This window comes from Coturnix japonica, chromosome 1 (assembly GCF_001577835.2).
Source record: "Coturnix japonica isolate 7356 chromosome 1, Coturnix japonica 2.1, whole genome shotgun sequence".
Classification (NCBI taxonomy): Eukaryota; Metazoa; Chordata; class Aves; order Galliformes; family Phasianidae; genus Coturnix; species Coturnix japonica.
Genome location: NC_029516.1, coordinates 158,687,261 through 158,700,500, shown reverse-complemented (window position 1 = coordinate 158,700,500; position 13,240 = coordinate 158,687,261). Strand labels below are relative to the sequence as shown.

General features: G+C 38.4%; 1 protein-coding gene across 1 annotated transcript in view; it reads right to left on the bottom strand.

Moving 5' to 3' along the window:
* Positions 1–13,240, bottom strand: part of MIPEP (mitochondrial intermediate peptidase) — a 62,336-nt gene that overhangs the window by 23,258 nt on the left and 25,838 nt on the right. The window contains exons 14-15 of the mRNA XM_015852089.2: positions 11,163–11,272; positions 4,866–4,940 (exon numbers count right to left, since the gene is read on the bottom strand). Coding sequence (XP_015707575.1) covers positions 4,866–4,940; positions 11,163–11,272 — 185 coding nt within the window. The remainder of the gene's footprint in view (positions 1–4,865; positions 4,941–11,162; positions 11,273–13,240) is intronic.

Genomic DNA, 13,240 nt, shown 5'->3' with positions numbered 1-13,240 from the left:
CACAATTTTGCTCCCCGCACTTCAGATATTTATAGACCTGGATCAGGTCCCATCTCAGTCTTCTTTTCTCAAGGCTGAACAGACCCAGCTCACTCAGCCTTTCTTCATAGGGGAGATGCTCCAGGCCCTTCACCATCTTTGTGGCCCTCTGCTGGACTCTTTCCAAGAGATTCCTGTCTTTTTTGTACTGGGAGCCCAGAACTGGGCACAATATTCCAGATGAGGCCTCACCAGGGCAGAGTAGAAGGGGAGGATCACCTCCTTCGACCTGCTGGCCATGTTCTTTTTAATGCATCCCACAATGCCATTGGCCTTTTTGGCCACAAGGGCACACTGCTGGCTCACAGCCAACCTGTCGTCCACCAGGACACCCAGGTCCCTCTCAGCAGAGCTCCTCTCCAGCAATTCATTCCCCAACCTGTACTGGTGCATGCAATTATTTCTCCCTAGATGCAAGACTCTACACACACTAATGACATGGCTAGCTTTGTGTCCTAGATAGAGACTCTGAGCAAGAGATTCAGGCACTTAACAACACCGAACTTAAAAGACAAAGCAGAGCAAGTCCCTAGCTCTTTACAAAAAGTGACAGCACTTACAGTATCAAGGGTGACTGAGAATATCACCAATGGTAGACACCATGAACAGGTCTGAAAACAAGCTGAACTGACAGCCCAAAAACTCACTTTCTTGTATCAGCCTGGGCCTCCCTGGCTCAGCATGAGTTATTTAACACTGACATCCCTCTCCTCTCCAAAAATCCCAAAGAAATACCAGACACTTCAGCATCTGATCACAGAATTTGACAACCTGCTTCAGCCCAGCCTTGATTCGCTTTTTTCCTAACTCCCTGTTCTGTTAGGACCAGTTTACAGTTGCTCCTAGTGCTCTGTACAAGGCAAAGCAGACTGTACTGCAGAAGACCTCTTCTTAAGGAAAATTAGGAGTCAAGTAGCTTGTGGTCAGAGAGCTGGAGCAATACCTCAACTCACAGCCAGGAAGTGGGGAAACAGGAGCTGAAGGTCGGTGGAACAGCCTGCCTAAAGAACAATGCAGTAATAGAGAGCAAGGGAAATGAGTCACTGAAGCCAGCTATAAGCTTTCCCCTGATCCTGGCACATGTAAAGCGTGGGAAGCAAGCTATGAGCCAGGCCACCTGGAAAGCACAGTAAAAAAAATCCACCCCTGAAAATAAACTTGGATGAACTTTATATCTATAAGCATTCCCATCTATGAACCACAGTTCTGCATGTTTACTCAGGCCTTTGAAATGGGAAAAGAAGACATATCCCAGGTCGACAGGATTTTAGATAACTCTGCTGAGGAGCAGGCTAACACTTAACATTGCGTGGCACTTAGACGACCATTTCTACTTGCAGTAAAGCACAGATCCCAAAGGAACAAAAAATATTAAAAGGCCGTCAAAGTAGTTATCTATCTACATGCAGTCTTTCCTTTCTGCAGTGACATTATTTATCAGCTTAACTCAGTTCTCCAGTTTTTTTCTTACTCCCTATACACTTAATTACTATTAATACGTAAACAGTCACGGATCTTCCAGTGAAGTTACTGCTGACTGCATGGCAAAAGCTTTCTGAGAAGAAACATGGATTCCCATATCTTTCCTCTTGACTAACGTATTACATGAGCTGGAAGAAAATGGAGAGATTTTACAATGAAAAAAAACCAGTGTCATTTCTTATTTTCCCATGACAATAGACTTATTCTCTGAAAGGACAACAAAAGAACCTTAAGGCATTTTCCTTGCTGCTGAAAAATTTGCAAGCATTTTGAATTCTTTTGAAGGTCAAATCCTGCAAAGCATCTAGTCGTCAATACAGAATATACTCACTGCAAAGCCTGCAGAATAGGTATAGTCATTAATCACAGTCTTGTCAGACCATATGTTTAGTGGTATATACATACTCGGGTATCTACAGATTGAAATATGTTTTTATTCAATTAGTTGTTATACTTTTACATTAGCATTACTAACAATAGTTACACAAAGGAATGTGTGAACTTTCTATTTGCTATGCAACCAACTTCTCTGGAACATTTTTTTCTTAATTAATTTAAAAAATGGCCTTGCTAGCCAATCTTTTTCTTTTAAATGAGTGCATACTTCCGCAGGCATTATAACTGGAAACTCCAAAAATACGGTACTGAAAGTAGGAAATGACTAATATTATTCAGTGTGGCATTGTGGTAGTTTGGCAGGGGCTGAGACTGGCTGAACTGTAGTTACACGAGCAATTTGAGGGCAAACAGCCTGCTTAATCGCTGCGTCACTGCCAGCACCAGTCAATTACTAGGCGCCACAGGAATCTGATTCCAAAAGAGCTGGGTTTTCTCTCCCTAGTTCTGAATCTACAGGGTCTGGAGTTACCCGAGGACAGAAGTAGCAGCAGCCTCACAGGAGGAGGTAGATGCACCACACGGCTAACAGCAGCAGGGAGCTCACACAGCTTAGCCCATGAGATCACCACAATGGTGACCCCCCAGCATCCTGGAGCGTGTCACCTCCCCTGCCACAGGACAGAAACATTATGACACTTGTTCATGTACTTCTGACTGATAGTATTCTTGTTATGCAGGTCCTTATTGCCCCAGCATGGATGATTTGGCCTCAAACCTTGACAGGGTTATAGCAAATATATATTAGAAGTTGAAAATAAACACATATCATAGAATCATAGAATGACCTGGTCAAAGACCACCTAGTTTCAACCCCCTGCTGTGGGCAGAGTTGCCAGCCACCAGACCAGGCTGCCCAGAGCTACATCCAGCCTGGCCTTGAATGCCTCCAGGGATGGGGCATCCACAACCTCTCTGAGCCACCTGGAATCAATGGGCCTACAGATGGTATAGGTACAGAATGCGTGTGAAAGTACTTGATCCATCACTCTGGTAATTAGCAGTCTGTACACTGGCAAATTACTTGATGCTGGCGGACATTATGTACAGAGGTCCTCCATTAAGCATTCTCAGCATAAATTTTCTTTTGATCCAGAATTGCTTTCTCCTCCAAAAACTCCCACATGAATTAATTCCATTCTTGACCACGTTCTTTCTTGATTCTCAGCTATCTCTATAAGATTCCTTCCTGAGCCAGAAATGTGCTTTTCAAAATCAGACCTGCTGAGAGGGCTCAGAAGAATAGCTGATCTCTTACACCTCCAGGGTCACAACGGAGTCACACACAGTCAACACTGGCCAGTGAAAACCAATACCACAGTGAAAGCACGCGTCAAAAATCCATTTAAGTTTAACCAGCGCAAAATACATGTATACACTGGAAACAGTCTGGTTTTGATTAGTGTAACTGACACGTCTACATTTACAGGTCCACCCTCAAGTATTCTCATTAGTTTTAAATCACTACAAATTACGGGAAAGAGCAAACTGCAAATATTTAACTAAGCTTTTCTTTTAAATCAATTTCAGCTAACCAGCACAGCTCACTTTTGTAGACAACGCTGTGGTCATCTGTGCAACTTTCAAACAGAACATTTACAAGGGGATGATCTTTGGGATTGTTTCTTTCCCCATTTCAAAAAGAATGGAAATCCTTTATTAAGGGATCAGCAGAGTCACATCACCTTAGCACTAGGTCAACTGTAGCAAGAAAATGCTTCTGACTTAAAGGGAAAGAGGAGAGAATGAATTTATAGAGATTCCACAACAGAAGCCTGCAGCATTACTAAATGCAGCCAGATTCTCACTGTAAAAAACAATGTGTCTGAATGATATAATGTTACTGTTCACATCAGAGAACTGCCCCAGAAGGACTGAGAAAAACTACATCTCTAGACAAGATAATACTCTAAATTTTCTTCCTTTGAAGAAAAGCAACAGTGAAAATGTATTTATGAGAATGACTCATCAAACACATTGCCCACAGAAAATAAAGACATACGGATTTAATTACTGCCCCAAACACTGAGAGAGGGAAGCTGCACAGCTGCAGTTCAGTCACCAACTTTGGTAACAAGTTGTCTTTTAGCAACAAGTTGTCACTTTCAAAGTGGACCTGCAGACAACAAGGTACTCAAATCATATTTTAGTAAAGAAAAGAGATAATGTGACTAAGGTTTATCTCTCACTCTCGTTTAATGATCCAAAGGCACACAATACTTTTCCTACTGCAAAGAGCTCTCCCTGAATGATTTTGTGAACTTAAGAACTCAATCTTAAACCACATCTGGAAACTCTGGTACTTTGGACCTCTTTGAAAGCTGGGGTTTCCGAGCTATTTTCCTTTAGATTTAGACATTTAGCTTTAAGAAGAGAGCATAGAATCACGGAATCATAAAATGACTTGTGTTGGAAGGGGCCTCAAGGATCAAGTTCCAACCCTCTGACCACAGGCAGGGCCACCAACAAGACCAGGCTGCCCAGGTCCCCATCCAGCCTGGTCTTGAACACCTCCAGGGATGGGGCATCCACCTCCTCTCTGGGCAGCCTGTGCCTCACCACCCTCTGTGAAGAACTTCCCCCTGACATTTAGTCTAAGCCTTCTCTCCTTAAGCTTAAAACCATTCCCCCTTTTCCTGTCACTGCCTGAGTAAAAAGTTGATTCCACTCCTGTTTATAATCCCCATTTAAATACTGGAAGGCTGCAATGAGGTCACACTACAGCCTTCTCCAGGCTGAACAAGTCCAGCTCCCTCAGCCTTTCTTCATAGGGAAGGTGCTCCAGACCTCTGATCATACAATACATTAATGAAAACAAGCATGAAAATGAGTATCAAAACATAAATCACTAATTTTCACACATTTCGGTATCTACATTAAAATTTTAAGAAAAATTAAACTATTTTCCGTATGTTTTCCATGTAGAGATTAGAACACAAAGACAGTACCTGGAGTTGCATATCAGCTGCAGCACACACCTTTTTGGACTCACACAGTCTTGACACCATGTTTTTCGGCAGTGGCTTTAAAAAAAACAAACAATCAGAGCATATTTAGAATTGTTGTAAATTTGTTAACAGTGCACTTACTATTAAAAAAGACCAGGACAGGAAAAAAGGACTTGGCAGTACTAAAAACAGCTCTGAAATGTATTGCATTGAGGAATTAAAAATGAGGAAGGAAATCTTGTTTGCTAACGCATGAAATGGGAAACTGAGATATCAGCAATAATTTACATGGCAATCAAATCCCAGTGTTTGTTCTTCTATGAAATGTTTCTATGTTCTCTTAGACGACTGTTAAAAATATATGACTATCTTTAGAAATAAAGAACAATGGATCAGGCAGATCAAGTCCCCACAGGTCACCCTGACTAATCCTCAAAGCAGGTATTATAATAGATTCTCCTGCTGTCTTTGAGCATAGCTCATTTAGACTTCCAATGAGCCAGCAGAGTTTCTATATGATCAAATGGGACAGCATGTGGCCTTTTATCCTTACCTGCAAAGATATATTTGGTCACACTGATCAGTCAGTATCCATCCCTTGAAATTTTTAACGAAGTTGAACTTATTTCACACCCATGGCAACAAAACTACCCATGTCAACACAGACTGAAAGTTGGGAACATTTTTCAAGTCATTAAGCAAACTCCTCTCAACTCTCAATCCAGATATTTATAAATACATCCAAAGACTGTTTAATGTCAGGTTTTTAAGAACATCTGTATATGAGTGCTTGACCTTAGACTTCTTCCAATGCTTTTCAATAGATGTTTTGCCTAGTAAGCATATTTTCTTTTTTGACAGCAGTTTTATTAATAAATATATTAAACATGGCTAAAATAACTGTGCTCTTGATGAAATATTTTAGAAGTTATTACAAGTTGTATAATGTATTACAGATGTTCGGTACTGCATTGAACTCTAAAAGCATACCTACAATTGCATGTTGAAGTGTTTAAGAAATAATACATCAAAGTTTACAGATACTGATGGCAGAGCTGTATGTTTAGACTCTGTGAAAATGATATAACTTCAAGACAAATGATGTTAATGTTCATAGAACAGAAAACTAATTCTGGGGATATAACGTGTAGGTGAGGAAAATGTTATCAATTAACTCCATGGAATCTGGAAGTTAAAGGAGATAAGGAAAACTCTCAAATTGCACAGCTGTTTTATGCAGTAGCTTGCCAAGGCTTGTAACCTCCAAGACAAATGTTGGCTGGGTCAAGAATGGGATAGAACAACACCCACTCTTTTGCCTGTCATAAATGCGTGCAGCTGTTAAATTTCAACACAGAGAAATGAACCAATGAACGTAAAGTCGGTATATCCATCTTAGGCCAGCATTTACCCTTACCAAATATAATAATCGTCTTTTAAATTATATGATGATCTTGGACTACCAAAACAAGAGTACACAGGCTGTAATAATGATATTAGTTGGTGAATACTTTGATGTTCCATACTGGATTTAGTATTGTTCAAAATATTATTTAAGAATATAGAAAACTTATTAAAGCAAGAAGCAATAGAAAAATGGAAACAGTAGTAAGTGTGATGCTTCAATGACTTCATCCTAGTACTAAAACATGTGTAAGTTTGCAATAACAGCTTCAGCTTTCATGGGATAAGCCACTGTGGAAGGAAAGCTAAACGATTTTGAATATATTTCATTATTAAGCACCAAATCTCTGGAGGTGTTCACTTCCTAGTGAAATAATACAGTATGAAATTAAAACCAATTTCTTTGAGAGGCATTTGTGTTTTTGATAAAGCATGAGAAAACTGTACGGCAATTCACTGATTCTAATTCTTCAGTGTGAAAATGCTGAACTTCCAAAAACTTGGCAACAGCAAATATGTGTATTTTGCACAGTTAAAATTTAAGAATTTTAAGGCCAAGAGCATTAGAGCATTCCCACCAGCAGCATCAAACTAGCTCTTCAACATAATGGATTTTCAACTCTATATTTCAACTACATTGAATAAAGGTAAGAGGAAGTTAAGTGTACAGGCTACATATTGGTACACAATATAAAGAGAAAAACAAAACAAAAAACACATAGACTTTGCTAATGGACGTTTTGGTCAACCACAATCCCACAGATCCTCACTGATTTGGGAAATTCAAGTTCACTGTTCACTGGGGCACAGGGCAGCAAGGTTTGGGGATGCAGACAAACTCAGCATGTTTTCTGGGAGAGACAGTCAATGCCAGCACTGCTCGAGACAACTGTAGCAGGTCTGATTCCCAGCTCGGAGCGGAGCAGTTCTTACAGAGTCTCCATTAAAGAAAAAAAAAAATCACTCAACTATACTGCAAATAACTTGACCTCAAGCCAGGGATGACTGCTGAAAAGGCAGCCTCTGCATTTGTCCCTTTCTTCTCTCTGTTCTGCTTATGTCATATTCTAGACCAAATTCCTGAAGGGAAAGACAGAAATGCTCTTTAATGATTTCAAGATCATAACTAAAAGGAACATTCAAAGCTACCCAGGTCACTTTTCCACAGGAGATGGCTTAGCAGCACCTGCAAGAGATCAACTAAAACAGAGGTAATACCAAGAACCTCCAGGAAATCTTTCATCTTTTTTACAGCCAGATGAATATCTCGCAAACAGTGCGGATCATCTCTGCCCTGGAAAGAGCAAGCTCTACTGCTTAAGCAGATTAAAATTAACAGGAAATCACAAATAACCCTTTTGACAATACCTATTGGAAAAAAAAAAAAAAAGGATGTGATTAAAATATAAATGTTCTTTTGCTGAAATCAATCAGTGCTAAAGCTATAAATGAAAGATAGAAATGTTCCTTTGTTTACAGCAATAAGTGCAAATGATCTGGCTCAAAGATTACGATCCAATCATAATGCACAAGGATTTGACTGGCAAAAATTACATTAAATTCAAGGAAACTTGAACTTATTCCTGTGGGATTTTAAAATTCAACATTTCAGTGAACTAAAATTAGACTCCAGAGAGTTTCTGAAAGATCTCAGCTTCAGAGCTTGTTTCTGCAAATGTCGGGCATATGGATACACTGAAGTCATGAATATACTATGGAAGATGAACTGTGTCAGTCAATAGAAACCTTTTCTCCGCACTCTGTTACAACCTCATACAGCCCCTTAATGCGTAGCTGATTGAAGAAAAGCTCATCAGTGGTATTATTTTCCTTATTCTGAAAGATGAACTATCTGATAAAATCAAGCTGTCATCCTCATTCTAAAAGAAAGACTTCACTGAGCTTTGGTTAAAGCTATTTTAATGGAATAATCGTTGCATTTTTCAAATTTAAACATTACATGCTTTACTTTGGGTTCCATTTTTCCATTCTATTACATTAAATAACCTTAAGATCTTGGCATGAATTTTGTAGCCTGTTTGCTATGGTGGCTAAAAGAACAAAATTCCCTGTGTTCCAAATTCTCAAAGCAGGCTTAACTCCTTACTGCTGTGCTGTAACAGGGACACGTTAGTCCTGTTTACTATCTGTGGGATTCTTCTTGTAATCATGATAGCACAATACTGCCTTTGTAATTCCATCTCTGTGAAAAATGAAGTCGGTTCAAATTTGAACAGCTGAAATACTGGCCTTTGTTCAAGGGAGCCTCCGAAGACACACAAGCTTAAAATGATTTAGCTCAACAGACCTACCACATATCTGCATATTTAACAAACAAAATTAAACACTGTGATACAGAACTGTACACATTCACCAGATCATCTGCTTAACATTATAACAACTACATGTTGGTACGGCTTGACTTCGTGAGCTTACCTGAATAATTCAGCTTGAGTTACTAATTAACATAGTTTTCTCTATTCCCCCTTTTTTTTCCTTGAGATTTTTTCATTTTGAGTTATCTTGGAAGAAATCTTTTTGTGCTGGCCATCAATATGAACTGAATTCACAAGATTTGCTCCTTTTGCCAACCTCCCCATTTCATTTCATATCAGGCCAGGCTGCCCAGGGCCCCATCCAACCTGGCCTTGAACACCTCCAGGGATGGGGCATCCACAGCCTCTCTGGGCAGCCTGTGCCAGCACCTCACCACTCTCATAGTAAAGAACTTCTCCCTGACATCCAACCTAAATCTTCCCTCCCTCAACTTAAAACCACTTCCCCTTGTCCTGCTGTTATCTACCCTTTCAAAGAGTAGATTCCCTTCCTGTTTATAGGCTCCTTCAGGTAGTGGAAGGCTGCAATGTGGAGGTGCTCCAGCCCCCTGATCATCAATTGAAACACTGCACCTTTTCCCTCCTCAGTAAGGAGCTCAGGCAGGACCAGTCCTTCTAAAATTTGCTCACACAGCGACAGGCACCAGAAGCTGAGATTATGTTTTAAAGTTATTCTGACATAATTACATTTAGTACAAGTGTTAAAAATGAAAGGAAAGGTAATTTCCATATATGCAAAAACTATAGCATAAATGCAACGATTCACTTATGATTTTTCACATTATCTGCAATGCCTCCTCAATCAGATCAGTAAAAAACCTTCCTTTTGTCAACATCCAGAAAAGCTATGGTGGTGCTGTTTCTTGTACAGTTTCCATACAGTTGTAAATATAGGAGAGCAGGATTTTTCTATTCCAAGTACTTCTGAAAGATATACACAGTGGATAAAAGTAATTGCTGAATTTCAGCAACAGGAAAATGTCTTCAATCTGTTTGTACTTAAATAGCAGACACAGAAATCCAGTATCAGATTCTTTAACTCAGCTTAGATGACCAACATAAGCAAAAGCAGATTTATGTAAGTTGAATAATGATTTAAAAATACACTCTAAAACAGCAGTTCCAGACTCCCGTCTTCATCTTCCAGCATAATCCACTCTTGTCACTCTTCAAGACTAAACTTCAACATGGAAATTCTGGAAGGGCAAGATTTCACCACCAATCAACAGAAGATTTTTTTTCTGTTTGGAAATGCCAAATGGCATACTGTCCTTGGTTCTACAGTTTTGCACTGCAACCAAACGTGGTTTCGTTTTTGTTAAGCCGTTTTGAAAATGCAGAGCCATAAATAATGTTCCATAAATCTCTTTCAGATGTTTTAGTTAAGATCGTTGTCTGAATTCATATGCAATTGGATTCGCTCCACAATGTTTCAGCACTACCTGAACGTTATAGAGGACACTAGAAAGCAGTGATTTGCTATGTGGGTGCAAACATACAAGTGATGAACACTCCTGAACTGAATACTTTCAATCCTAGACATTAAAAAAACCTGCAGAACTGATTTCTCGTATAATATTAATTGAAATAAACATTATGCAACCTATTTTTCTAATTAACTGTTAAAGCAGAGGCAAACATAATTCTACTTCCATTACAGTGAAACATACCAAATGCTTAGTACTGGATAAAACATAAATGAATTTTAATACTACACAATGTAAAAGGCTTTCTTGTTTTTCTGTTGGTAAGTAATCCATTCAATTGTCACATCTGACTGTATTTTCACCACTGAAAATAGCCTCAGTCAAAAGAATTGCAAAAACATCTTTAGTTATTGTCTTCTGGTCTGCAACTCTGAAATGGTTGTACAAATCTAAATCACGTTATGGCAGCATGCATGAATAATTAAGCAACCACTGAAAGTCACTGTCCCAGACAACAATATTTTCTATACTTTCTGTTGAAAGTGGATGCTTAAATTAAACTTGCATGGAATATCTTGATGCAAAAAGGATTGCAGTTTTAATGCAGAGATTCCTGACTGCCAAAATCTACACGCATCATACCTTAAATTAAGCAGTTCCCTTTTCATCACAAAGCCTTTCAATCACTGCCCTGCACTGTGTTAAAAATGAGAGCTTTTAAACACTGCAGATCTTCTCCATTTATTTCCATGACTTGTTATCTGAGCTTTATTTTAAAACAGACTTTAGACAGTTTGATGTGGAATGACTCTTCCTGTCGCTACTTACCTGTAATTAAATTAAAACAACACGCAAAACTTCACCTACAAGACTGGGTTTGTGTAGTATAGAAATAATACAACCTTTGTAGGAAAAAAAGATTGAAAATTTTAACTATTTCAACAGAACTTTAGATTTATTATGTTATTATTTAGCAGGTCGCTTTAATCTTTTCTGTAATAATAAAAAATTTTAATACTATATTAGCTTATCAGCTCCCTTTTGTTTCTATTTAACAGTACCAACAAATAACACACAAAAATGTGACATTTATTCCTATTTTCAATAATTTGCATATTAATTTTCCCTACCTGTCCAGTTTTATAATGCCTTGCAAACTGGTTAACCACTCGATAGTCATTTGCGAAATACTCCATCAGAATGGAGGGAACTTCAGCAAAATCAGTAGGACATCTGGTTCCTAGAGGTAGAATAATTGAACACATTAGCATTTGCCATTTCTATTAAAACAAACAGTTAACACTTTCCAAAAAGTTTTGCAGTTTTCTGTTTGGCCTTTTGGTGAACTTGAATGTTCTTTCATTTCTTTTCTTTCCATAGCAGTATTGTACATACTGCCAGAAAAGCTTCATTATAATCCTACACATTTTACTATAAATCACAAAGTAAAACAAAATATTTGAACAGCTGGGTGAGGCACCTTATAAAGCTCTGGATCACACCCTTCTTAAACTAAACCAGACTGCAGCCAAACTGGCCCTACATGAAACATGGAATCTATTTAAGTGTCCTAAACCTAAATCAAACTACCACGTAAATAAAACACTGCCTTAATCCCATTCACAATTATAATTTTTACCTCCCATCAGTTTGCTGAGCTTACTTATGCTTTATATTAGCCTTACTTTCAACGCAAAGTCATTCATCCAAGGAAAACTATTGCAGATTGAGGACGTGTTCTGAATAAATGCAGAGATGTAGTGTCTCTGCAGTTAGTATCTCCAAAAAACATTTTATCCACAATCTTATTTACTCTAATCTTTATTAGCATCATACCCAATCAAAGTTATTAAGAAGTACAATACACCACCAAACCAATTTCTGATTTCTAAATTGAATTTAGGGATGCACAAAGCTGTTGCTTTAAATAACAAACATACCGTTTCATCACATCTATCCCTGTGTGCTAGAGACAATGTCAACAATCAAATCTAGTCTGAAATGTAACATCTTTTGCTTTGATGTTCCTTCTTGAAGCCTATTTTTTTGCAAAATCGCTCATTTAGTCCTTTCCAATCCTTTTCTAATTTTTAACTGAATTCGCAGCTTGTTTATACTCTGTATTTACAGGCCAACACCATTCTTTAGTATTAACTACATTTCCCAGACTGGGTTTTACCTCCTAAATTAAGAGAAACAATATCCTGCATCTCTTCTCTGTACCTGATCCATTTTGAATTCTCCTTCAGACCAGAGACATGAAACTATGTTCCAGCACTGCAAAAGGTTTCACCTACATCTTTTTTCAACATTCAAATACTTAATTCTGATAGAAACACTCTCAAATCATATTTGGCCTTTCACAGACACGAACTACCTGTAATTCTCCATTGGCACTTATAACAGCTTTCCTTCCCTTCACTGTTTAAACACCTATTTGACAGCAGGAATTCTTTTTGCATTCTTTAAACATATGACCTGCATTGTGTAATTCTGAATTACGATTTAGTTGTAACGGTGCAATATTCAGTCATCCAGCTCCTCTAATACAATATCCCAGCCCTTCTTTTGTGCCATTACATTTCATTAGCACTGCCTTTAATTGTTTGAAAATCAAGAGGAAAAAGCCTTCGCTAAGGCTGGTCCCAAAATAAATACCTGCAGAACTACCCTAGCACCGTTCCAGCCTGTATACACTTCCCCACTATTTCTTAATACAAGCATATAAACCTTTCAATAACCATTAAAGAGAAACCTAAGCAATTAGATTATCTGAAAGTCAGAAAGGTAACAATTCAGGCTGGGATTGTCTGGGATAACTGAATTCTTCCATGAAACAACGGCAGGCATTCTTTATTGCATGGGGAGATTAAAATGGAATACAAGGTAGGTTAAAAAAAAATCTTGCACATATATACATTAAAAAAAATTCAAATGCATATACCAAAATTACATATTAGCTTAAAAGGAAGCATATCTTAAGTCATATATGTACACCACTATGCAAGTCTGGGTCTCAGCAGTAGCAGAACGAGATCCTGAATATCTGGAAATGCTAGTCAGAAAAGGAAGAGAGGAGTAAAAATGGTGTAAACAACTGAATGCGTCTTCACTTGAATTTAAAACATTTTCATTCTTGCAATAGTTTGTAATCATCTTTTTTCCACCCTCTGCTGCTGCAGTGTCTCATGAGAGCAGCTGGCCTCTA